Genomic DNA, 27,120 nt, shown 5'->3' on the forward strand with positions numbered 1-27,120 from the left:
CTCCCTCTCTCACCAGTCCTAGACAGTAGTTGTATCCCTCCCTCCCTCTCTCACCAGTCCTAGACAGTAGTTGTATCCCTCCCTCCCTCTCACCAGTCCTAGACAGTAGTTGTATCTCTCCCTCCCTCTCTCACCAGTCCTAGACAGTAGTTGTATCCCTCCCTCCCTCTCTCACCAGTCCTAGACAGTAGTTGTATCCCTCCCTCCCTCTCACCAGTCCTAGACAGTAGTTGTATCCCTCCCTCCATCTCTCACCAGTCCTAGACAGTAGTTGTATCCCTCCCTCCCTCCCTCCCTCCCTCTCTCACCAGTCCTAGACAGTAGTTGTATCCCTCCCTCCATCTCTCACCAGTCCTAGACAGTAGTTGTATCCCTCCCTCCATCTCTCACCAGTCCTAGACAGTAGTTGTATCCCTCCCTCCATCTCTCACCAGTCCTAGACAGTAGTTGTATCCCTCCCTCCCTCCATCTCTCACCAGTCCTAGACAGTAGTTGTATCCCTCCCTCCCTCCCTCTCTCACCAGTCCTAGACAGTAGTTGTATCCCTCCCTCCCTCTCTCACCAGTCCTAGACAGTAGTTGTATCCCTCCCTCTCTCACCAGTCCTAGACAGTAGTTGTATCCCTCCCTCCCTCCATCTCTCACCAGTCCTAGACAGTAGTTGTATCCCTCCCTCCCTCCCTCTCTCACCAGTCCTAGACAGTAGTTGTATCCCTCCCTCCATCTCTCACCAGTCCTAGACAGTAGTTGTATCCCTCCCTCCCTCCATCTCTCACCAGTCCTAGACAGTAGTTGTATCCCTCCCTCCCTCTCACCAGTCCTAGACAGTAGTTGTATCCCTCCCTCCATCTCTCACCAGTCCTAGACAGTAGTTGTATCCCTCCCTCTCTCTCTCTCACCAGTCCTAGACAGTAGTTGTATCCCTCCCTCCATCTCTCACCAGTCCTAGACAGTAGTTGTATCCCTCCCTCTCTCCCTCTCACCAGTCCTAGACAGTAGTTGTATCCCTCCCTCCCTCTCTCACCAGTCCTAGACAGTAGTTGTATCCCTCCCTCTCTCACCAGTCCTAGACAGTAGTTGTATCCCTCCCTCCCTCTCTCACCAGTCCTAGACAGTAGTTGTATCCCTCCCTCCATCTCTCACCAGTCCTAGACAGTAGTTGTATCCCTCCCTCCCTCTCTCCCTCTCACCAGTCCTAGACAGTAGTTGTATCCCTCCCTCCCTCCCTCTCTCACCAGTCCTAGACAGTAGTTGTATCCCTCCCTCCATCTCTCACCAGTCCTAGACAGTAGTTGTATCCCTCCCTCCATCTCTCACCAGTCCTAGACAGTAGTTGTATCCCTCCCTCCCTCTCTCACCAGTCCTAGACAGTAGTTGTATCCCTCCCTCCCTCTCTCACCAGTCCTAGACAGTAGTTGTATCCCTCCCTCCCTCCCTCTCTCACCAGTCCTAGACAGTAGTTGTATCCCTCCCTCCATCTCTCACCAGTCCTAGACAGTAGTTGTATCCCTCCCTCCATCTCTCACCAGTCCTAGACAGTAGTTGTATCCCTCCCTCCCTCTCTCACCAGTCCTAGACAGTAGTTGTATCCCTCCCTCCATCTCTCACCAGTCCTAGACAGTAGTTGTATCCCTCCCTCCCTCTCTCACCAGTCCTAGACAGTAGTTGTATCCCTCCCTCCCTCCCTCTCTCACCAGTCCTAGACAGTAGTTGTATCCCTCCCTCCATCTCTCACCAGTCCTAGACAGTAGTTGTATCCCTCCCTCCATCTCTCACCAGTCCTAGACAGTAGTTGTATCCCTCCCTCCCTCTCTCACCAGTCCTAGACAGTAGTTGTATCCCTCCCTCCATCTCTCACCAGTCCTAGACAGTAGTTGTATCCCTCCCTCCATCTCTCACCAGTCCTAGACAGTAGTTGTATCCCTCCCTCCATCTCTCACCAGTCCTAGACAGTAGTTCTATCCCTCCCTCCCTCTCTCACCAGTCCTAGACAGTAGTTGTATCCCTCCCTCCCTCCCTCTCTCACCAGTCCTAGACAGTAGTTGTAGGCCAGTTCTCTCACCAGTCCTAGACAGTAGTTGTATCCCTCCCTCCCTCTCTCACCAGTCCTAGACAGTAGTTGTAGCCCAGTTCTCTCACCAGTCCTAGACAGTAGTTGTAGCCCAGTTCTCTAGAGATGGTCCAGTTAGCGTGTTCCTCTATCTGCTGTTCATCAGGAAACAGAACCACCTGGTTGAACCAGGAAAACTCCAGCTCTACACACGGAGTTTCCTACCAGGTGAGGAAGACATCAAAGGAGGTCAAATATCAATCAATCAATACATCTCATGTCTTTTTACAGCAGCAGTTGTCTAAACCCCAAAGAGCAAGCAAAACAGAAGCAAAAGCAACTGTCACCGACTACAGGACACGTTTACCGGTATGTGTCTATCCATCTTTCCAATGGTCTCTCCTCTATCCAATAAAACATTTAAAATGCTCAAAAGTATATCTTTAACAAATACAGACCGACAGACAGGAGTTGACTATAAACCCTAGTTTTTCCGTACCTTGTTAGGGTTGGATCCAGCCACTCCTATAGGATTGAGCAGGTCCTCCAGACCGTGAGGAACCGGCCACAGGCTCAGAGCTACTTTCCCACACACTAACGTGTCCTTGTAGTCAAACAAGTTCACGTTACCCCACGCCAGCGGGCAGTGCTCCTACACACACATATACAAAACACACATTTGCACACGCACGCACGCACGCACGCACACACACACACACACACACACCATAGACAGGTTAATATTTGTTGAAGTGAACGTACAGTGCTAGTAAACACACACATGGTGCGGTAGCTACACAGGTAGCACACATGCTAACCCTAGCTACCTCTTTGGCACACATGCTAACCCTAGCTACCTCTTTGGCACACATGCTAACCCTAGCTACCTCTTTGGCACACATGCTAACCCTAGCTACCTCTTTGGCCTTTGGCACACATGCTAACCCTAGCTACCTCTTTGGCACACATGCTAACCCTAGCTACCTCTTTGGCACACATGCTAACCCTAGCTACCTCTTTGGCACACATGCTAACCCTAGCTACCTCTTTGGCACACATGCTAACCCTAGCTACCTCTTTGGCCTTTGGCACACATGCTAACCCTAGCTACCTCTTTGGCACACATGCTAACCCTAGCTACCTCTTTGGCACACATGCTAACCCTAGCTACCTCTTTGGCACACATGCTAACCCTAGCTACCTCTTTGGCACACATGCTAACCCTAGCTACCTCTTTGGCACACATGCTAACCCTAGATACCTCTTTGGCACACATGCTAGCCCTAGCTACCTCTTTGGCACACATGCTAACCCTAGCTACCTCTTTGGCACACATGCTAACCCTAGCTACCTCTTTGGCCTTTGGCACACATGCTAACCCTAGCTACCTCTTTGGCCTTTGGCACACATGCTAACCCTAGCTACCTCTTTGGCACACATGCTAACCCTAGCTACCTCTTTGGCACACATGCTAACCCTAGCTACCTCTTTGGCACACATGCTAACCCTAGCTACCTCTTTGGCACACATGCTAACCCTAGCTACCTCTTTGGCCTTTGGCACACATGCTAACCCTAGCTACCTCTTTGGCACACATGCTAACCCTAGCTACCTCTTTGGCACACATGCTAACCCTAGCTACCTCTTTGGCACACATGCTAACCCTAGCTACCTCTTTGGCACACATGCTAACCCTAGCTACCTCTTTGGCACACATGCTAACCCTAGCTACCTCTTTGGCACACATGCTAACCCTAGCTACCTCTTTGGCACACATGCTAACCCTAGCTACCTCTTTGGCACACATGCTAGCCCTAGCTACCTCTTTGGCACACATGCTAACCCTAGCTACCTCTTTGGCTCCCTTGCGTCCCTTGACGCTGCAGATGGAGAGACAGAGTCTGGCGGAGTGAGGGAGGTCCGTCATATAGATGTCATAGGACAGCCACTCATTCCACCTGGAGAGGAGAGAGAGAAGAGAAGAGGCTGATGAGATACTTTCTCTAGTTGTAGAAATGTTGTAATAACGTTGTAGATGATAATGGTTGAGCCATTGCTGGGGTTTTTGATTCATACTAAGACTTATAATATTATTGAATACAATGAAGCCGGAGGGGATGGCTTCCGTTTTATGGACTCTTAACCAACCGTGCTATTTTGTGTGTTTTTTCGCATTGTTTGTAACTTATTTTGTACATAATGTTGCTGCTACCATCTCTTATGACCGAAAAGAGCTTCTGGACATCAGAACAGCGATTACCCACCTTGAACTGGACAAGTAATTTTTCTTTTATGAGTCGGACGAGAGGGATTTGCTCCAGACACCCGACAGGGCCCTCATTCCCGTCATTCACAGTAGAAAGAAAAGGAGATATCGCGGAAGGAGATCGGGGTGCCTGGTAAGGAGCCGGCGACGAGTGGCTAATCTGCCTTTGCCATGGATACTATTGGCCAATGTACAATCACTTGATAATAAAGTGGACGAACTACAGGCACGAATATCCTACCAACGGGACATTAAAAACTGTAATATCTTATGTTTCAATGAGTCGTGGATGAACGACGACATGAATAACATACAGCTGGTGGGTTTTACACTGTATCGGCAGGATAGAACAGCAGCCTCTGGTAAGACAAGGGATGGCGGTCTATGTATATTTGTAAACAACAGCTGGTGCTCCATATATAAGGAAGTCTCTAGGTTTTGCTCGTCTGAGGCAGAGTATCTCATGATAAGCTGTAGACCACACTATTTACTAAGAGAGTTTTCATCTATATTTTTCATAGCTGTCTATTTACCACCACAAACCAATGCTGGCACTAAGACCGCACTCAACGAGCTGTATAAGGCCATAACTAAACAGGAAAACGCTCATCCAGAGGCGGCGCTCCTAGTGGCCGGGGACTTTAATGCAGGGAAACTTAAATCCGTTTTACCTAATTTCTACCAGCATGATAAATGTGCAACCAGATTTAAAAAAAACATTATTAGCTATCTTTGTTATTATTTGTTGTTAGTTGTTATTAGTCCCATCCTTCAACTCTATGCAATACCTCCCATCTGTCTCTTAACACCATCCATATAGGATTTCTATTTGCCATATATATTTCAACCGTACTGTGATGTTTTACAAAAGTTCTGAACCTTTCTATTCTCATTGCTTCTACATATTGTGAATTAAAAATAAACATTTTTGCTAAAAGTATTATTATATTATTGATCGATTGACTATGACTTTTCAGATCACCCAGTAATGCTATCTGCAAGGTTAGCTCCAGGTAAATATTGCAATCCTTTAGCCATTCCTGGACCTGTGTCCAAAAACAAGCTACAAATGGACAGTACCAAAACAAATGATCTAATGATTCTGTCTCTTCACAGCAAAATCTGCAGAGCTGGGAAGATTGTATCCGCCATATAAATAACATTCTATTGGTAGCAATAATTTTTTATAATAATTTAAATTGAAAGATAGTAGTGTTTTAGTACTGTTGCTGTAGTAATGTTGTTGTAGTGTTATACTAATGTTGTAGTAATGTTGTTGTAGTAATGTTGTAGTAGTACTGTAGTAATGTTGTAGTAGTGTTATAGTAATGTTGTAGTAATGTTGCTGTAGTAGTGTTGTAGTAATGTTGTAGTACTGTTGCTGTAGTAATATTGTAGTAATGTAGTGTTGCTGTAGTAATGTTGTAGTAGTGTTGTAGTAATGTTGTAGTAGTGTTGTAGTAGTGTTGTAGTAATGTTGTAGTAGTGTTGTAGTAATGTTGTAGTAGTGTTTTATTTGTGTTGTAGTAATGTTGTAGTAGTACTGTAGTAATGTTGTAGTAATGTAGTGGTGCTGTAGTAATGTTGTAGTAGTGTTATAGTAATGTTGTAGTAGTGTTGTAGTAATGTTGTAGTAGTGTTGTAGTAATGTTGTAGTAGTGTTGTAGTAGTGTTGTAGTAATGTAGTGGTGCTGTAGTAATGTTATAGTAGTGCTGTAGTAATGTTATAGTAGTGTTGTAGTAATGTTGTAGTAGTGTTGTAGTAATGTTGTAGTAGTGTTGCTGTAGTAATATTGTAGTAATTTAGTGGTGCTGTAGTAATGTTGTAGTAATGTTGTAGTAGTGTTTTATTTGTGTTGTAGTAATGTTGTAGTAGTACTGTAGTAATGTTGTAGTAATGTAGTGGTGCTGTAGTAATGTTGTAGTAGTGTTATAGTAATGTTGTAGTAGTGTTGTAGTAATGTTGTAGTAGTGTTGTAGTAGTGTTGTAGTAATGTTGTAGTAGTGTTGTAGTAATGTTGTAGTAATGTTGTAGTAGTGTTTTATTTGTGTTGTAGTAATGTTGTAGTAGTACTGTAGTAATGTTGTAGTAATGTAGTGGTGCTGTAGTAATGTTATAGTAGTGTTGTAGTAATGTTGTAGTAGTGTTGTAGTAATGTTGTAGTACTGTTGCTGTAGTAATATTGTAGTAATTTAGTGGTGCTGTAGTAATGTTGTAGTAATGTTGTAGTAATGTTGTAGTAGTGTTTTATTAGTGTTGTAGTAATGTTGTAGTAGTGTTATAGTAATGTTGTAGTAGTGTTATAGTAATGTTGTAGTAGTGTTGTAGTAATGTTGTAGTACTGTTGCTGTAGTAATATTGTATTAATGTAGTAGTGTTGTAGTAATGTTGTAGTAGTGTTGTAGTAATGTTGAAGTAATGTTGTAGTAGTGTTTTATTCGTGTTGTAGTAGTGTTACCTGGGGTTGGAGCAGGGTACTCTCTGGGTGTTGACGTTGTCACACAGCGGCTCTCCTCCATGATATATACCTGTTCTAACATAGATCTAAAACAGTTGATCAGTTATATGACAGGAGACAACTTGATGTCAACATACACAGATATCATTATGGAGACTGTCTGTCTCCCCCTACCTTGTCTATATCTCTGATATCATTATGGAGACTGTCTGTCTCCCCCTACCTTGTCTATATCTCTGATGTCATTATGGAGACTGTCTGTCTCCCCCTACCTTGTCTATATCTCTGATATCATTATAGAGACTGTCTGTCTCCCCCTACCTTGTCTATATCTCTGATATCATTATGGAGACTGTCTGTCTCCCCCTACCTTGTCTATATCTCTGATGTCATTATGGAGACTGTCTGTCTCCCCCTACCTTGTCTATATCTCTGATGTCATTATGGAGACTGTCTGTCTCCCCCTACCTTGTCTATATCTCTGATATCATTATAGAGACTGTCTGTCTCCCCCTACCTTGTCTATATCTCTGATATCATTATGGAGACTGTCTGTCTCCCCCTACCTTGTCTATATCTCTGATATCATTATGGAGACTGTCTGTCTCCCCCTACCTTGTCTATATCTCTGATATCATTATGGAGACTGTCTGTCTCCCCCTACCTTGTCTATATCTCTGATATCATTATGGAGACTGTCTGTCTCCCCCTACCTTGTCTATATCTCTGATATCATTATGGAGACTGTCTGTCTCCCCCTACCTTGTCTATATCTCTGATATCATTATGGAGACTGTCTGTCTCCCCCTACCTTGTCTATATCTCTGATATCATTATGGAGACTGTCTGTCTCCCCCTACCTTGTCTATATCTCTGATATCATTATGGAGACTGTCTGTCTCCCCCTACCTTGTCTATATCTCTGATATCATTATGGAGACTGTCTGACTCCCCCTACCTTGTCTATATCTCTGATGTCATTATGGAGACTGTCTGTCTCCCCCTACCTTGTCTATATCTCTGATGTCATTATGGAGACTGTCTGTCTCCCCCTACCTTGTCTATATCTCTGATGTCATTATGGAGACTGTCTGTCTCCCCCTACCTTGTCTATATCTCTGATGTCATTATGGAGACTGTCTGTCTCCCCCTACCTTGTCTATATCTCTGATATCATTATGGAGACTGTCTGTCTCCCCCTACCTTGTCTATATCTCTGATATCATTATGGAGACTGTCTGTCTCCCCCTACCTTGTCTATATCTCTGATATCATTATGGAGACTGTCTGTCTCCCCCTACCTTGTCTATATCTCTGATATCATTATGGAGACTGTCTGTCTCCCCCTACCTTGTCTATATCTCTGATATCATTATGGAGACTGTCTGTCTCCCCCTACCTTGTCTATATCTCTGATATCATTATGGAGACTGTCTGTCTCCCCCTACCTTGTCTATATCTCTGATATCATTATGGAGACTGTCTGTCTCCCCCTACCTTGTCGATATCTCTGATATCATTATGGAGACTGTCTGTCTCCCCCTACCTTGTCTATATCTCTGATATCATTATGGAGACTGTCTGTCTCCCCCTACCTTGTCTATATCTCTGATATCATTATGGAGACTGTCTGTCTCCCCCTACCTTGTCTATATCTCTGATATCATTATGGAGACTGTCTGTCTCCCCCTACCTTGTCTATATCTCTGATATCATTATGGAGACTGTCTGTCTCCCCCTACCTTGTCTATATCTCTGATATCATTATGGAGACTGTCTGTCTCCCCCTACCTTGTCTATATCTCTGATATCATTATGGAGACTGTCTGTCTCCCCCTACCTTGTCTATATCTCTGATATCATTATGGAGACTGTCTGTCTCCCCCTACCTTGTCTATATCTCTGATATCATTATGGAGACTGTCTGTCTCCCCCTACCTTGTCTATATCTCTGATATCATTATGGAGACTGTCTGTCTCCCCCTACCTTGTCTATATCTCTGATATCATTATGGAGACTGTCTGTCTCCCCCTACCTTGTCTATATCTCTGATATCATTATGGAGACTGTCTGTCTCCCCCTACCTTGTCTATATCTCTGATATCATTATGGAGACTGTCTGTCTCCCCCTACCTTGTCTATATCTCTGATATCATTATGGAGACTGTCTGTCTCCCCCTACCTTGTCTATATCTCTGATATCATTATGGAGACTGTCTGTCTCCCCCTACCTTGTCTATATCTCTGATATCATTATGGAGACTGTCTGTCTCCCCCTACCTTGTCTATATCTCTGATATCATTATGGTGACTGTCTGTCTCCCCCTACCTTGTCTATATCTCTGATATCATTATGGAGACTGTCTGTCTCCCCCTACCTTGTCTATATCTCTGATATCATTATGGAGACTGTCTGTCTCCCCCTACCTTGTCTATATCTCTGATATCATTATGGAGACTGTCTGTCTCCCCCTACCTTGTCTATATCTCTGATATCATTATGGAGACTGTCTGTCTCCCCCTACCTTGTCTATATCTCTGATATCATTATGGAGACTGTCTGTCTCCCCCTACCTTGTCTATATCTCTGATATCATTATGGAGACTGTCTGCCTCCCCCTACCTTGTCTATATCTCTGATATCATTATGGAGACTGTCTGCCTCCCCCTACCTTGTCTATATCTCTGATATCATTATGGAGACTGTCTGCCTCCCCCTACCTTGTCTATATCTCTGATATCATTATGGAGACTGTCTGCCTCCCCCTACCTTGTCTATATCTCTGATATCATTATGGAGACTGTCTGCCTCCCCCTACCTTGTCTATATCTCTGATATCATTATGGAGACTGTCTGTCTCCCCCTACCTTGTCTATATCTCTGATATCATTATGGAGACTGTCTGTCTCCCCCTACCTTGTCTATATCTCTGATATCATTATGGAGACTGTCTGTCTCCCCCTACCTTGTCTATATCTCTGATATCATTATGGAGACTGTCTGTCTCCCCCTACCTTGTCTATATCTCTGATATCATTATGGAGACTGTCTGTCTCCCCCTACCTTGTCTATATCTCTGATATCATTATGGAGACTGTCTGTCTCCCCCTACCTTGTCTATATCTCTGATATCATTATGGAGACTGTCTGTCTCCCCCTACCTTGTCTATATCTCTGATATCATTATGGAGACTGTCTGTCTCCCCCTACCTTGTCTATATCTCTGATATCATTATGGAGACTGTCTGTCTCCCCCTACCTTGTCTATATCTCTGATATCATTATGGAGACTGTCTGCCTCCCCCTACCTTGTCTATATCTCTGATATCATTATGGAGACTGTCTGCCTCCCCCTACCTTGTCTATATCTCTGATATCATTATGGAGACTGTCTGCCTCCCCCTACCTTGTCTATATCTCTGATATCATTATGGAGACTGTCTGTCTCCCCCTACCTTGTCTATATCTCTGATATCATTATGGAGACTGTCTGTCTCCCCCTACCTTGTCTATATCTCTGATATCATTATGGAGACTGTCTGTCTCCCCCTACCTTGTCTATATCTCTGATATCATTATGGAGACTGTCTGTCTCCCCCTACCTTGTCTATATCTCTGATATCATTATGGAGACTGTCTGTCTCCCCCTACCTTGTCTATATCTCTGATATCATTATGGAGACTGTCTGTCTCCCCCTACCTTGTCTATATCTCTGATATCATTATGGAGACTGTCTGTCTCCCCCTACCTTGTCTATATCTCTGATATCATTATGGAGACTGTCTGTCTCCCCCTACCTTGTCTATATCTCTGATATCATTATGGAGACTGTCTGTCTCCCCCTACCTTGTCTATATCTCTGATATCATTATGGAGACTGTCTGTCTCCCCCTACCTTGTCTATATCTCTGATATCATTATGGAGACTGTCTGTCTCCCCCTACCTTGTCTATATCTCTGATATCATTATGGAGACTGTCTGTCTCCCCCTACCTTGTCTATATCTCTGATATCATTATGGAGACTGTCTGTCTCCCCCTACCTTGTCTATATCTCTGATATCATTATAGAGACTGTCTGTCTCCCCCTACCTTGTCTATATCTCTGATATCATTATGGAGACTGTCTGCCTCCCCCTACCTTGTCTATATCTCTGATGTCATTATGGAGACTGTCTGTCTCCCCCTACCTTGTCTATATCTCTGATATCATTATGGAGACTGTCTGCCTCCCCCTACTTTGTCTTATATCTCTGATCTGATATCATTATGGAGACTGTCTGTCTCCCCCTACCTTGTCTATATCTCTGATATCATTATGGAGACTGTCTGCCTCCCCCTACCTTGTCTATATCTCTGATATCATTATGGAGACTGTCTGTCTCCCCCTACCTTGTCTATATCTCTGATATCATTATGGAGACTGTCTGCCTCCCCCTACCTTGTCTATATCTCTGATATCATTATGGAGACTGTCTGTCTCCCCCTACCTTGTCTATATCTCTGATATCATTATGGAGACTGTCTGTCTCCCCCTACCTTGTCTATATCTCTGATATCATTATGGAGACTGTCTGCCTCCCCCTACCTTGTCTATATCTCTGATATCATTATGGAGACTGTCTGTCTCCCCCTACCTTGTCTATATCTCTGATATCATTATGGAGACTGTCTGCCTCCCCCTACCTTGTCTATATCTCTGATATCATTATGGAGACTGTCTGTCTCCCCCTACCTTGTCTATATCTCTGATATCATTATGGAGACTGTCTGTCTCCCCCTACCTTGTCTATATCTCTGATATCATTATGGAGACTGTCTGTCTCCCCCTACCTTGTCTATATCTCTGATATCATTATGGAGACTGTCGGTCTCCCCCTACCTTGTCTATATCTCTGATATCATTATGGAGACTGTCTGTCTCCCCCTACCTTGTCTATATCTCTGATATCATTATGGAGACTGTCTGTCTCCCCCTACCTTGTCTATATCTCTGATGTTGACGTTGACGTATGTAGCACAGAGTAGGCGGACCCTCAGCAGGGTGTTGAAGGCCCAGAGGGAGCGGGGTGAGCTGGGGTCTCCTCCCCCAGGACAGGGGCTGGGCTGGGGGGTCCGCCGGCTGTAGGAAGGAGCTACAAACCCACTGGCTGGGAGCTGGCTGTACAGACTGTCCTTAGACACTAACATCAGGTGGGGTAGACGGCCCACTGTTATACAGCTCCGGATATACTGGAGGGAGAGGGATGACAGAGGGTTAGACACTAACATCAGGTGGGGTAGACGGCCCACTGTTATACAGCTCCGGATATACTGGAGGGAGAGGGGTGACAGAGGGAGAGGGATGACAGAGGGAGAGGGATGACAGAGGGAGAGGGGTGACAGAGGGAGAGGGGTGACAGAGGGAGAGGGGTGACAGAGGGAGAGGGGTGACAGAGGGAGAGGGATGACAGAGGGAGAGGGGGTGACAGAGGGAGAGGGGTGACAGAGGGAGAGGGATGACAGAGGGAGAGGGGTGACAGAGGGAGAGGACAGAGGGAGAGGGGTGACAGCGGGAGAGGGGTGACAGAGGGAGAGGGGTGACAGAGGGAGAGGGGTGACAGAGGGAGAGGGATGACAGAGGGAGAGGGGTGACAGAGGGAGAGGGGTGACAGAGGGAGAGGGATGACAGAGGGAGAGGGGTGACAGAGGGAGAGGGATGACAGAGGGAGAGGGGTGACAGAGGGAGAGGGGTGACAGAGGGAGAGGGATGACAGAGGGAGAGGGGTGACAGAGGGAGAGGGATGACAGAGGGAGAGGGGTGACAGAGGGAGAGGGATGACAGAGGGAGAGGGATGACAGAGGGAGAGGGATGACAGAGGGAGAGGGATGACAGAGAGCAATGGGTGAAGAGTGGGATCATGTTCATCTCTCTGTCTATGGATCAGACAGTCTGCCTGAGTAGAGCATTTGTGTGTGTGTGAATGTGATTGCATTTATCATTGTGCGTCTCTCTAAACTACCTTGTTACTGACTGAGGGGGAAATGATTTATACTGACTGAGGGGGAAATGATTTATACTGACTGAGGGGGAAATGATTTATACTGACTGAGGGGGGAAATGATTTATACTGACTGAGGGGGAAATGATTTATACTGACTGAGGGGGAAATGATTTATACTGACTGAGGGGGAAATGATTTATACTGACTGAGGGGGAAATGATTTATACTGACTGAGGGGGAAATGATTTATACTGACTGAGGGGGAAATGATTTATACTGACTGAGGGGGAAATGATTTATACTGACTGAGGGGTATTTATTTATACTGACTGAGGGGGAAATGATTTATACTGACTGAGGGGGAAATGATTTATACTGACTGAGGGGGAAATGATTTATACTGACTGAGGGGGAAATGATTTATACTGACTGAGGGGGTATTTATTTACCTTGTACTGACTGAGGGGGTATTTATTTATACTGACTGAGGGGGTATTTATTTATACTGACTGAGGGGGTATTTATTTATACTGACTGAGGGGGTATTTATTTATACTGACTGAGGGGGTATTTATTTATACTGACTGAGGGGGTATTTATTTATACTGACTGAGGGGGTATTTATTTATACTGACTGAGGGGGTATTTATTTATACTGACTGAGGGGGTATTTATTTACCTTGTACTGACTGATGGGGTATTTATTTATACTGACTGATGGGGTATTTATTTATACTGACTGTGGGGGTATTTATTTATACTGACTGAGGGGGTATTTATTTACCTCGTACTGACTGAGGGGGTATTTACTTACCTTGTACTGACTGAGGGGGTATTTATTTATACTGACTGAGGGGGTATTTATTTATACTGACTGAGGGGGTATTTATTTATACTGACTGAGGGGGTCTTTATTCATACCGACTGAGGGGGTACTTATTTATACTGACTGAGGGGGTATTTACTTACCTTGTACTGACTGAGGGGGTATTTATTTATACTGACTGAGGGGGTATTTATTTATACTGACTGAGGGGGTATTTATTTATACTGACTAAGGGGGTATTTACCTATACTGACTAAGGGGGTATTTATTTATACTGACTGAGGAGGTATTAATTTATACTGATTGTGGGGGTATTTACTTATACTGACTAAGGGGGTATTTATTTATACTGACTAAGGGGGTATTTATTTATACTGACTGAGGAGGTATTAATTTATACTGATTGTGGGGGTATTTATTTACCTTGTACTGACTGAAGGGATATTTATTGATACTGACTGAGGGGGTATTTATTTACCTTGTACTGACTGAGGGGGTATTTATTTACACTTTCTGAGGGGGTATTTATTTACCTTGTACTGACTGAGGGGGTATTTATTTACCTTGTACTGACTGAGGGGGTATTTATTTATACTGACTGTGGGGGTATTTATTTATACTGACTGAGGGGGTATTTATTTACCTTGTACTGACTGAGGGGGTATTTATTTACACTTTGAGGGGGTATTTATTTCTACTGACTGAGGGGGTATTTATTTATACTGACTGAGCTTGTATTTATTTACCTTGTACTGACCGAGGGGGTATTTGTTTATACTGACTGAGGGGGTATTTATTTATACTGACTGTGGGGGTATTTATTTATACTGACTGAGGGGGTATTTATTTATACTGACTGAGGGGGTATTTATTTACCTTGTACTGACCGAGGGGGTATTTATTTATACTGACTGAGGGGGTATTTATTTATACTGACTGAGGGGGTATTTATTTATACTGACTGAGGGGGTATTTATTTACCTTGTACTGACTGAGGGGGTATTTATTTATACTGACTGAGGGGGTATTTATTTATACTGACTGTGGGGGTATTTATTTATACTGACTGAGGGGGTATTTATTTATACTGACTGTGGGGGTATTTATTTATACTGACTGAGGGGGTATTTATTTATACTGACTGAGGGGGTATTTATTTACCTTGTACTGACTGATGGGGTATTTATTTACCTTGTACTGACTGAGGGGGTATTTATTTATACTGACTGTGGGGGTATTTATTTATACTGACTGAGGGGGTATTTATTTACCTTGTACTGACTGATGGGGTATTTATTTATACTGACTGTGGGGGTATTTATTTATACTGACTGAGGGGGTATTTATTTACCTTGTACTGACTGATGGGGTATTTATTTATACTGACTGTGGGGGTATTTATTTATACTGACTGTGGGGGTATTTATTTATACTGACTGAGGGGGTATTTATTTACCTTGTACTGACTGATGGGGTATTTATTTATACTGACTGTGGGGGTATTTATTTATACTGACTGTGGGGGTATTTATTTATACTGACTGAGGGGGTATTTATTTACCTTGTACTGACTGAGGGGGTATTTATTTACCTTGTACTGGCTGAGGGGGTATTTATTTACCTTGTACTGACTGAGGGGGTATTTATTTACCTTGTACTGGCTGAGGGGGTATTTCTCCAACAGGTATTCATCACAGCCACAGACCTTCAGGATGTACTGTCCCTGGTATTCCTGGACACACAGCCTCAGCTGCTGCGCCGACAGGTGCATAGACCTGGGGGGGTGGGGGGTTTATTCACCAACACATCACTTACTGTAAGCCTATCTCCTGTTTCTGTAGCGCGAGGCAGCTTGATGTACCACTACCGTCACATACACTTGATACACACACCCCGTCATCACCCACCTAGTCTTCTTCCGGATGGCCTCTGCTATAAGTTGTTCAGGCAGACTGTCATGGCTGATCTTTAGGGTGTACTTCTGTTTAGAGTTGGAGGGAGATACAATCACCCAGATAGTCACTATCAGACGACCTGGAGCGGGGACGGAGGGGGGGGGGTAGGGGGGAGGGGAGGGAGGAGTAGAGGGGAGGAGGGTAGGCAGGGGGGAGGAGGCGAGGGAGGGGGGAGTAGAGGGAAGGAGGGGAGGGAGGAGGGGAGGGAGGGGGAGTAGAGGGGAGGAGGGTGGAGTAGAGGGGAGGAGGGGAGGGAGGGGGGAGTAGAGGGGAGGAGGGGAGGGAGGGGGGAGTAGAGGGGAGGAGGGGAGGGAGGAGGGGAGGGAGGGGGAGTAGAGGGGAGGAGGGGAGGGAGGGTGGAGTAGAGGGGAGGAGGGGAGGGAGGGGAGAGTAGAGGGGAGGAGGGGAGGGAGGAGGGGAGGGAGGGGGGAGTAGAGGGGAGGAGGGGAGGGAGGGTGGAGTAGAGGGGAGGAGGGGAGGGAGGGGGGAGTAGAGGGGAGGAGGGGAGGCAGGGGGGAGGAGGGGAGAGGAGAGAAAGACAACAAAATGTCAATTAAATATTTATTTACATTTCTCAAACACTGTAAACACTGTATATACTGACACTGTATACTGTAAATACTGATGTTCTAACACTGTATACTGTAAATACTGATGTTCTAACACTGTATACTGTAAATACTGATGTTCTAACACTGTATACTGTAAATACTGATGTTCTAACACTGTATAATGTAAATACTGATGCTCTAACACTGTAAACACTGTAAATACTGATGTTCTAACACTGTAAACACTGTAAATACTGATGTTCTAACACTGTAAACACTGTAAATACTGATGTTCTAACACTGTATACTGTAAAAACTGATGTTCTAACACTGTAAATACTGATGTTCTAACACTGTAAGTACTGATGTTCTAACACTGTAAACAATGTAAATACTGATGTTCTAACACGGTAAACACTGTACATACTGATGTTCTAACACTGTACACACTGTAAATACTGATGTTCTAACACTGTAAACACTGTAAATGCTGATGCTCTAACACTGTAAACACTGTAAATACTGATGTTCTAACACTGTATACTGTACATACTGATGTTCTAATACTGTAAACAATGTAAATACTGATGTTCTAACACTGTAAACACTGTAAATACTGATGTTCTAACACTGTAAATACTGATGTTCTAACACTGTAAACAATGTAAATACTGATGTTCTAACACTGTAAACACTAAATACTGATGTTCTAACACTGTAAACAATGTAAATACTGATGTTTTAACACTGTAAACAATGTAAATACTGATGTTCTAACACTGTATACTCTCAATACTGATGTTCTAACACTGTAAACACTGTAAATACTGATGTTCTAACACTTTAAACACTGTAAACACTGTAAATACTGCCAACACTGTAAACACTGTAAATACTGATGTTATAACACTGTATACTGTAAATAAGGATGTTCAAACACTGTATACTGTAAATACTGATGTTCTAACACTGTATACTGTACATACTGTAAACACTGTAAACACTGTAAATACTTATGTTCTAACACTGTATACTGTAAATACTGATTTTCTAACACTGTAAACACTGTAAATACTGATGTTCTAACACTGTATACTTTAAATAATGATGTTCTCACACTGTACTGTAAATACTGATGTTCTAACACTGTATATTGTAAATACTGATGTTCTAACGCTGTAAACACTGTAAATACTTGTTATAACACTGTATACAGTAAATACTGATGTTCTAACACTGTAAACACTGTAAATACTGATGTTCTACCACTGTATACTGTAATACTGATGTTCTAACACTGTAAACACTGTACATACTTATGTTCTAACACTGTAAACACTGTAAATACGGATGTTCTAACACTGTAAATACTGATGTTCTAACACTGTATACTTTAAATAATGATGTTCTCACAATGTATACTGTAAATACTGATGTTCTAACACTGTATATTGTAAATACTGATGTTCTAACACTGTAAACACTGTAAATACCTCCAAAACACACATTAACACACACATGTACTAACCCTTGTCCAGAATGCAGTAGATGTATTGTGGATAGGGTTAGTATAGTATAGTATAGTATAGTATAGTATAGTACAATATAGTAATCAAATCAAATTGTATTTGTCACATGCACAGAATACAACAGGTGTAAACCTTACAGTGAAATGCTTACATACAAGCCCTTAACCAACAATGCAGTTTTAAGAAAAATAAGTGTTAAGTCAAAAATAGTTAAGCCTGACATAGAGGCCCTGGATGGCAGGAAGCTTGGCCGCAGTGATGTACTGGGTTGTACGCACTACCCTCTGTAGTGCCTTGCGATCGGAGGCCGAGCAGTTGCCATACCAGGCAGTGATGCAACCAGTCAGGATGCTCTCGATGGTGCAGCTGTATAACTTTTTGAGGATCTGAGGACCCATGCCAAATCTTTTCCGTCTCCTGAGGGGGAATAGGCTTTGTCGTGCCCTCTTCACGACTGTCTTGGTGTGTTTGGACCATGATAGTTTGTTGATGATGTGACACCAAGGAACTTGAAGCTCTCAACCTGTTCCACTACAGCCCCGTCGATGAGAATGGGGGCGTGCTCAGTCCTTTTTTTCCTGTAGTCCACAATCATCTCCTTTGTCTTGATCATGTTGAGGGAGAGGTTGTTATCATGGCACCACATGGCCAGGTCTCTGACATCCTCCCTATAGGCTGTCTCATCATTGTCGGTGATCAGGCCTACCACTGTTGTGTCGTCGGCAAACTTAATGATGGTGTTGGAGTCGTGCCTGGCCATGCAGTCATGGGTGAACAGGGAGTACAGGCTTTCAAAGCACTTCATGGCTACAGACATGAGTGCCATGGGTCGGTAGTCATTTAGGCAGGTTACCTTAGTGTTCTTGGGCACAGGGACTATTGAAACATGTTGGTATTACAGACTCAGTCAGGGACAGGTTTAAAATGTCAGTGAAGACACTTGCCAGTTGGTCAGCGCATGCTCGGAGTACACGTCCTGGTAATCCGTCTGGCCCTACGGAAGCGTGATCACACAGTCATCCAGAACAGCTGATGCTCTCATGCATGCTTCAGTATTGCTTGCCTCGAAGCGAGCATAGAAGTAATTTAGTTTGTTTGGTAGGCTCGTGTCACTGGGCAGCTCGCGGCTGTGCTTCCCTTTGTAGTATGTAATAGTTTGCAAGTCCTGCCACATCCGACAAACGTCGGAGCCGGTGTAGTACGATTAAATCTTAGTCCTGTATTGACTCTTTGCCTGTTTGATGGTTCGTCTGAGGGCATAGTGGGATTTCTTATAAGCGTCCGGGTTAGAGTCCGGCTTCTTGAAAGTGGCAGCTCTACCCTTTAGCTCAGTGCGGATGTTGCCTGTATTCCATGGCTTCTGGTTGGGGTATGTACGTACGGTCACTGTGGGGACGACGTCATCGATGCACTTATTTATGAAGCCAGTGACTGATGTGGTGTACTCCTCAATGCCATCGGGAGAATCCCGGAACATATTCCAGTCTGTGCTAGCAAAACAGTCCTGTAGCTTAGCATCTGCCTCATCTGACCACTTCCTTATTAACCGAGTCACTGGTGCTTCCTGCTTTAGTTTTTGCTTATAAGCAGGAATCAGGAGGATAGAGTTATGGTCAGATGGAGGGCGAGAGAGAGCTTTGTACGCGTCTCTGTGTGTGGAGTAAAGGTGGGCTAGAGTTGTTTTCCCTCTGGTTGCACATTTAACATGCTGGTAGAAATGAGGTCAAACGGATTTAAGTTTCCCACTAGGACTGTCGCCTCTGGATGAGCGTTTTCCTGTTTGCTTATGGCCTTATACAGCTCATTGAGTGCGGTCTTAGTGCTAGCATCGGTTTGTGGTGGTATATAGACAGCTAGGAAAAATATAGATGAAAACTCTCTTAGTAAATAGTGTGGTCTACAGCTTATCATAAGATACTCTACCTTAGGCGAGCAAAACCTCGAGACTTCCTTAGTATTAGATTTTGTGCACCAGCTGTTGTTTACAAATATACACAGACCGCCACCCCTTGTCTTACCGGAGGCGGCTGTTCTATCTTGCCGATGTAGCGTATATCCCGCCAACTGTATGTTGTCGTTCAGCTACGACTCGGTGAAACATAAGATATTACAGTTTTTAATGTCCCGTTGGTAGGATATCCGTGATCTTAGTTAGTCTATTTTGTTATCCAATGATTGTACGTTGGCTAATAGGACTGATGGTAGAGGCAGATTACCCACTCGCCGTCGGATCCTTACAAGGCACCCCGACCTACGTCCCCAATATCTCTGTCTCTTTCTCATGCGAATGACGGGGATTTGGGCCTTGTCGAGTGTCTGAAGAAAATCCTTTGCATCCTACTCGTTAAAGAAAACATATTTGTCCAGTACGAGGTGAGTAATCGCTGTCCTGATATCCAGAAGCTCTTTTCGGTCATAAGAGACGGTGGCAGAAACATTATGTACAAAATAAGTTACAAATAACGCGAAAACACACACAATAGAACAATTAGTTAGGAGCCCGTAAAACGGCAGCCATCTCCTCCGGCGCCATTCTGCAATATAGTGTAGTATAGTATAGTATAGTATATTATATTATAGTATAGTATAGTATAGTATAGTACAGTATAGTACAGTATAGCGTAGTGTTGCATAGTGTAGTATAGCATAGTATAGTGTGGAATATGGCAGTATAGTATAGTGTAGTATAATATAGCGTAATGTAGTGTAGTGTAGTATATCATAGTATAGTGTAGTATAATATAGTGTAATGTAGTGCAGTATAATATAGTTTAGTGTAGTGTAGTGTGGTATAGCATAGTGTAGTATGGTGTAGTTACAGTGTAGTTATAGTGTAGTATGGTGTAGTATAGTATAGTTACAGTGTAGTATGGTGTAGTATAGTGTAGTGTATTATAGTGTAGTTACAGTGTAGTTATAGTGTAGTATGGTGTAGTATAGTGTAGTGTAGTATAGTGTAGTTACAGTGTAGTTATAGTGTAGTATGGTGTAGTATAGTGTTGTTGTAATATAGTGTAGAGATAGTGTAGTATAGTGTAGTTAAAGTGTAGTGTAGTATAGTGTGGTATAGTGTAGTTCTAGTCTGGTATAGTGTAGTTGTAGTGCACCGTAGGTATAGTGTAGTATAGTGTAGTTGTAGTGTAGTTATATTGTAGTGTAGTATAGTGTGGTATAGTGTAGTTACAGTGCAGTGTAGTATAGTGTAGTATAGTAAAGTGTAGGTATAGTGTAGTCATTGTGTAGTATGATATTGTGCAGTGTAGTTATAATGTAGTATAGTACAATATTGTGTAGTTACAGTGTAGAATAGTGTGGTTATAGTGTGGCATAGTTTAATATGTGTAGTTATAGTGTAGTATAGTACCATGTAGTTAGAGTGTAGCATAGTGTAGTATAGTGTAGTGTAGTGTAGTTACAGTATAGTGTGGTATAGTGTAGTTGTAGTGTGGTTATAATGTAGTATAGTGTAGTCACAGTGTAGTGTAGTGATAACGTAGTCATAGTATAGTACAGTGTAGTTATAGTGTAGTATAGTGTAGTTATATTGTAGTGTAGTTATAGTGTAGTGTAGCATAGTGTAGTTATATTGTAGTGTATTATAGTGTAGTGTAGTATAGTTATAGTGTAGTATAGGGTAGTTATAGTGTAGTGTAGTTATAATGTAGTATAGTGTATTATAGTGTAGTTATAGGGTAGTTATAATGTAGTATAGTGTAGTGTATTATAGTGTAGTATAGTGTAGTGTAGTTATAGTGTGGTATAGTGTAGTTGTATTGTGGTTATAATGTAGTATAGTGTAGTTACAGTGTAGAGTAGTGATAACATAGTATAGTGTAGTCATAGTGTAGGTATAGTGTAGTGTAGTACAGTATAGTTATAGTATAGTATAGTGTAGTGTAGTGTAGTGTAGTTATAGTGTAGTATAGTGTAGTTATAGTGTAGAGTATTATAGTGTAATAGTGTAGTATAGTATAGTTATAGTGTAGTTATAGTGTAGTGTAGTGTATTATAGTGTAGTATAGTGTTGTTATAGTGTATTATAGTGTATTGTAGTTATAGTGTAGTATAGTTATAGTGTAGTGTAGTTATAGTGTATTATGGTGTAGTGTAGTTATAGTGTAGTGTAGTTATAGTGTAGTATAGTGTAATTATAGTGTAGTGTAGTTGTAGTATAGTGTAGTGTATTATAGTGTAGTATAGTGTGGTTATAGTATAGTGTAGTTATAGTGTAGTTATAATGTAGTGTAGTTATAGTGCAGTATAGTATAGTTATAGTGCAGTATAGTATAGTTTTAGTATAGTTATAGTATAGTTATAGTATAGTTATAGTATAGTATAGTTATAGTATAGTATAGTGTAGTTATAGTGTGGTGTAGTTATAGTGTAGTGTAGTTATAGTGTAGTGTAGTTATAGTGTGGTGTAGTTATAGTGTAGTGTAGTTATAGTGTAGTGTAGTTATAGTGTAGTGTAGTTATAGTGTAGTGTAGTTATAGTGTAGTGTAGTTATAGTGTAGTTTATTATAGTATAGTGTAGTGTATTATAGTGTAGTACAGTGTAGTTATAGTGTAGTGTATTATAGTGTAATATAGTGTAGTTATAGTGTAGTTATAGTGCAGTATATTGTAGTTATAGTATAGTTATAGTTATAGTGTAGTGTAGTTATAGTGTATTATAGTATAGCTGTAGTATAGTGTAGTGTAGTTATAGTATAGTGTAGTTATAGTGTAGTTATAGTGTAGTGTAGTTATAGTGCAGTGTATATAGTGTATATAGTTCAGTGTAGTCTAGTGTAATTGTAGTGTAGCTATAGTGTAGTGTAGTGCAGTGTAGTGTAATATAGTATAATATAGTGTAGTATAGTGTAGTGTCGTGTAGCTATAGTGTAGTGTAGTGCAGTGTAGTGTAATATAGTATAATATAGTGTAGTATAGTGTAGTGTCGTGTAGCTATAGTGTAGTGTAGTGTAGTGTAATATAGTATAATATAGTGTAGTATAGTGTAGTGTCGTGTAGCTATAGTGTAGTGTAGTGCAGTGTAGTGTAATATAGTATAATATAGTGTAGTATAGTGTAGTGTAGTGTAGCTATAGTCTAGTGTAGTGTAGTGCAGTGTAGTGTAATATAGTATAATATAGTGTAGTGTAGTGTCGTGTAGCTATAGTGTAGTGTAGTGCAGTGTAGTGTAATATAGTATAATATAGTGTAGTATAGTGTAGTGTCGTGTAGCTATAGTGTAGTGTAGTGCAGTGTAGTGTAATATAGTATAATATAGTGTAGTATAGTGTAGTGTAGTGTAGCTATAGTCTAGTGTAGTGTAGTGCAGTGTAGTGTAATATAGTATAATATAGTGTAGTGTAGTGTTGTGTAGCTATAGTGTAGTGTAGTGCAGTGTAGTGTAATATAGTATAATATAGTGTAGTATAGTGTAGTGTCGTGTAGCTATAGTGTAGTGTAGTGCAGTGTAGTGTAATATAGTATAATATAGTGTAGTATAGTGTAGTGTAGTGTAGCTATAGTCTAGTGTAGTGTAGTGCAGTGTAGTGTAATATAGTATAATATAGTGTAGTGTAGTGTCGTGTAGCTATAGTGTAGTGTAGTGCAGTGTAGTGTAATATAGTATAATATAGTGTAGTGTAGTGTCGTGTAGCTATAGTGTAGTGTAATATAGTATAATATAGTGTAGTATAGTGTAGTGTAGTGTAGTGTAGCTATAGTCTAGTGTAGTGTAGTGCAGTGTAGTGTAATATAGTATAATATAGTGTAGTATAGTGTAGTGTCGTGTAGCTATAGTCTAGTGTAGTGTAGTGCAGTGTAGTGTAATATAGTATAATATAGTATAGTGTAGTGTCGTGTAGCTATAGTGTAGTGTAGTGCAGTGTAGTGTAATATAGTATAATATAGTGTAGTATAGTGTAGTGTAGTGTAGCTATAGTCTAGTGTAGTGTAGTGCAGTGTAGTGTAATATAGTATAATATAGTATAGTGTAGTGTCGTGTAGCTATAGTGTAGTGTAGTGCAGTGTAGTGTAATATAGTATAATATAGTGTAGTGTAGTGTCGTGTAGCTATAGTGTAGTGTAATATAGTATAATATAGTGTAGTATAGTGTAGTGTAGTGTAGTGTAGCTATAGTCTAGTGTAGTGTAGTGCAGTGTAGTGTAATATAGTATAATATAGTGTAGTATAGTGTAGTGTCGTGTAGCTATAGTGTAGTGTAGTGCAGTGTAGTGTAATATAGTATAATATAGTGTAGTATAGTGTAGTGTCGTGTAGCTATAGTGTAGTGTAGTGCAGTGTAGTGTAATATAGTATAATATAGTGTAGTATAGTGTAGTGTAGTGTAGCTATAGTCTAGTGTAGTGTAGTGCAGTGTAGTGTAATATAGTATAATATAGTGTAGTGTAGTGTCGTGTAGCTATAGTGTAGTGTAGTGCAGTGTAGTGTAATATAGTATAATATAGTGTAGTATAGTGTAGTGTCGTGTAGCTATAGTGTAGTGTAGTGCAGTGTAGTGTAATATAGTATAATATAGTGTAGTATAGTGTAGTGTAGTGTAGCTATAGTCTAGTGTAGTGTAGTGCAGTGTAGTGTAATATAGTATAATATAGTGTAGTGTAGTGTCGTGTAGCTATAGTGTAGTGTAGTGCAGTGTAGTGTAATATAGTATAATATAGTGTAGTGTAGTGTCGTGTAGCTATAGTGTAGTGTAATATAGTATAATATAGTGTAGTATAGTGTAGTGTAGTGTAGTGTAGCTATAGTCTAGTGTAGTGTAGTGCAGTGTAGTGTAATATAGTATAATATAGTGTAGTATAGTGTAGTGTCGTGTAGCTATAGTCTAGTGTAGTGTAGTGCAGTGTAGTGTAATATAGTATAATATAGTATAGTGTAGTGTCGTGTAGCTATAGTGTAGTGTAGTGCAGTGTAGTGTAATATAGTATAATATAGTGTAGTATAGTGTAGTGTAGTGTAGCTATAGTCTAGTGTAGTGTAGTGCAGTGTAGTGTAATATAGTATAATATAGTATAGTGTAGTGTCGTGTAGCTATAGTGTAGTGTAGTGCAGTGTAGTGTAATATAGTATAATATAGTGTAGTGTAGTGTCGTGTAGCTATAGTGTAGTGTAATATAGTATAATATAGTGTAGTATAGTGTAGTGTAGTGTAGTGTAGCTATAGTCTAGTGTAGTGTAGTGCAGTGTAGTGTAATATAGTATAATATAGTGTAGTATAGTGTAGTGTCGTGTAGCTATAGTGTATAGTAGTAATAACAGTACTAACCCTTGTCCAGTTTGCAGAAGATGTGTTGTGGCAGCTCGGGGGCTGACTCTACGTTGGGGGGGTAGACATAGAGGGCCTGTGTATGAGCCCCGCCCCCCTCCCTCTCCTCCATGGCCTCCCTGCACACGCCCAGTATGCTCCTTCTGAAGTCCTGAACCTCAGGGTCCTTCAGCTGCTCAAACTCACAGATGGGCATGCCTATAGCAAAACCTGATTACACACACACACACACACACACACACACACAGGCACACACACACACAGACACGCACACACAGGCATACGGACATGCACGTACACACACACACACACAGGCACACACACACACACAGGCACACACACACACACACACAGGCACACACACACACAGCTTGATACACATACGTATACAAACCAGCCCAAACTCCCAGATGGGCAACGCCTATAGCAAAAGCCGGACCAAAAACAGACAGAAGCTTCAATTCACACTTCATGTGTGTATATGTGTGTGTGTGTCTGACTGTATGTATGTGTGTGTGTCTGTGTGTGTGTATGACTGATGTGTCCGTGTGTGTGTCTGTGTATCTGTGTGTATCTGTGTGTGTCTGTGTGTCCGTGTGTATGTGTCTGTGTGTGTGTGTCTCTGACTGTATGTGTGTGTATGTGTATATCTGTGTGCATCTGTGTGTATGTGTGTGTGTATCTGTGTGTATCTGTGTGCATCTGTGTGTATCTGTGTGAATCTGTGTGCATCTGTGTGCATCTGCGTGCATCTCTGTGTATCTGTGTGTGTCTGTGTGTCCGTGTGTATGTGTCTGTGTGTGTGTGTGTCTCTTACTGTATGTGTGTATGTGTATATCTGTGTGTATCTGTGTGTGTATCTGTGTGTGTATCTGTGTGTGTGTATCTGTGTGTGTGTATCTGTGTGTGTATCTGTGTGTATCTGTGTGTATCTGTGTGTATCTGTGTGTGTCTGTGTGTCCGTGTGTATGTGTCTGTGTGTGTGTGTCTCTGACTGTATGTGTGTGTATGTGTATATCTGTGTGCATCTGTGTGTATGTGTGTGTGTATCTGTGTGTATCTGTGTGCATCTGTGTGTATCTGTGTGAATCTGTGTGCATCTGTGTGCATCTGTGTGCATCTGCGTGCATCTCTGTGTATCTGTGTGTGTCTGTGTGTCCGTGTGTATGTGTCTGTGTGTGTGTGTGTCTCTTACTGTATGTGTGTATGTGTATATCTGTGTGTATCTGTGTGTATCTGTGTGTGTATCTGTGTGTGTGTATCTGTGTGTGTATCTGTGTGTGTATCTGTGTGTATCTGTGTGTGTATCTGTGTGTGTATCTGTGTGTGTGTATCTGTGTGTGTGTATCTGTGTGTGTATCTGTGTGTATCTGTGTGTGTGTATCTGTGTGTGTATCTGTGTGTATCTGTGTGTGTATCTGTGTGTGTGTATCTGTGTGTGTATCTGTGTGTATCTGTGTGTATCTGTGTGTGTATCTGTGTGTGTGTATCTGTGTGTGTATCTGTGTGTATCTGTGTGTGTATCTGTGTGTGTGTATCTGTGTGTGTATCTGTGTGTATCTGTGTGTGTATCTGTGTGTGTGTATCTGTGTGTGTATCTGTGTGTATCTGTGTGTGTATCTGTGTGTGTGTATCTGTGTGTGTATCTGTGTGTATCTGTGTGTGTATCTGTGTGTGTGTATCTGTGTGTATCTGTGTGTGTATCTGTGTGTGTGTATATGTGTGTGTATCTGTGTCTGTATCTGTGTGTATCTGTGTGTATCTGTGTGTGTGTATATGTGTGTGTATCTGTGTGTATCTGTGTGTATCTGACCTATCTCTCTGTTGAGGATCTTCTCCTCTCTGTTGCCCAGAGGTTCAATGACCTTGAGGATGGGGTGGAAAAGTCGGAGGTCACACAGACGCCGCGTCTCGTCATAAAACTCCTCCCTCTCCGCCTCCTGGGTCACGCCCACAAATATGTAACACGACTCCTCCTGGACCAATAAGAAGAGAGCACAAGTCAGTCAGCATGACTACTGACCAATCACATACAGGCAAAAGTGAATGACAATACCTTTTGACCAGTTAATCAACAGTAAGCAAAGATGAGGTACTATACCATTTTCTTTCCTCAGTGAACAGTTGTTGTCTGATGTTGTTGAGTATACAGGTGTAGTAGAGGGTAGAGGTGTAGTAGATGGTAGAGGTGTAGTAGAGGGTAAAGGTGTAGTAGAGGTGT

General features: G+C 42.0%; 1 protein-coding gene across 1 annotated transcript; it reads right to left on the reverse strand.

The window, feature by feature from the left end:
- Window positions 1-2,102: 2,102 nt before the first annotated feature.
- On the reverse strand, window positions 2,103-26,875 carry LOC311121623 (phosphatidylinositol 4,5-bisphosphate 3-kinase catalytic subunit alpha isoform-like; the record flags this gene model as incomplete). The annotated part of the gene is made up of 9 exons (XM_084196086.1): window positions 2,103-2,270; window positions 2,549-2,701; window positions 3,902-4,007; window positions 6,775-6,860; window positions 11,757-12,008; window positions 15,238-15,361; window positions 15,494-15,620; window positions 24,900-25,109; window positions 26,713-26,875. Coding segments are annotated over 9 exons (1,389 nt in total), but the record flags the coding sequence as incomplete, so codon positions are not given.
- Between the last annotated feature and the right edge of the window lie 245 nt (window positions 26,876-27,120).

The sequence above is a fragment of the Coregonus lavaretus genome, assembly GCF_964263955.1.
Source record: "Coregonus lavaretus genome assembly, contig: HAP1_SCAFFOLD_6465, whole genome shotgun sequence".
Taxonomy (NCBI): Eukaryota; Metazoa; Chordata; class Actinopteri; order Salmoniformes; family Salmonidae; genus Coregonus; species Coregonus lavaretus.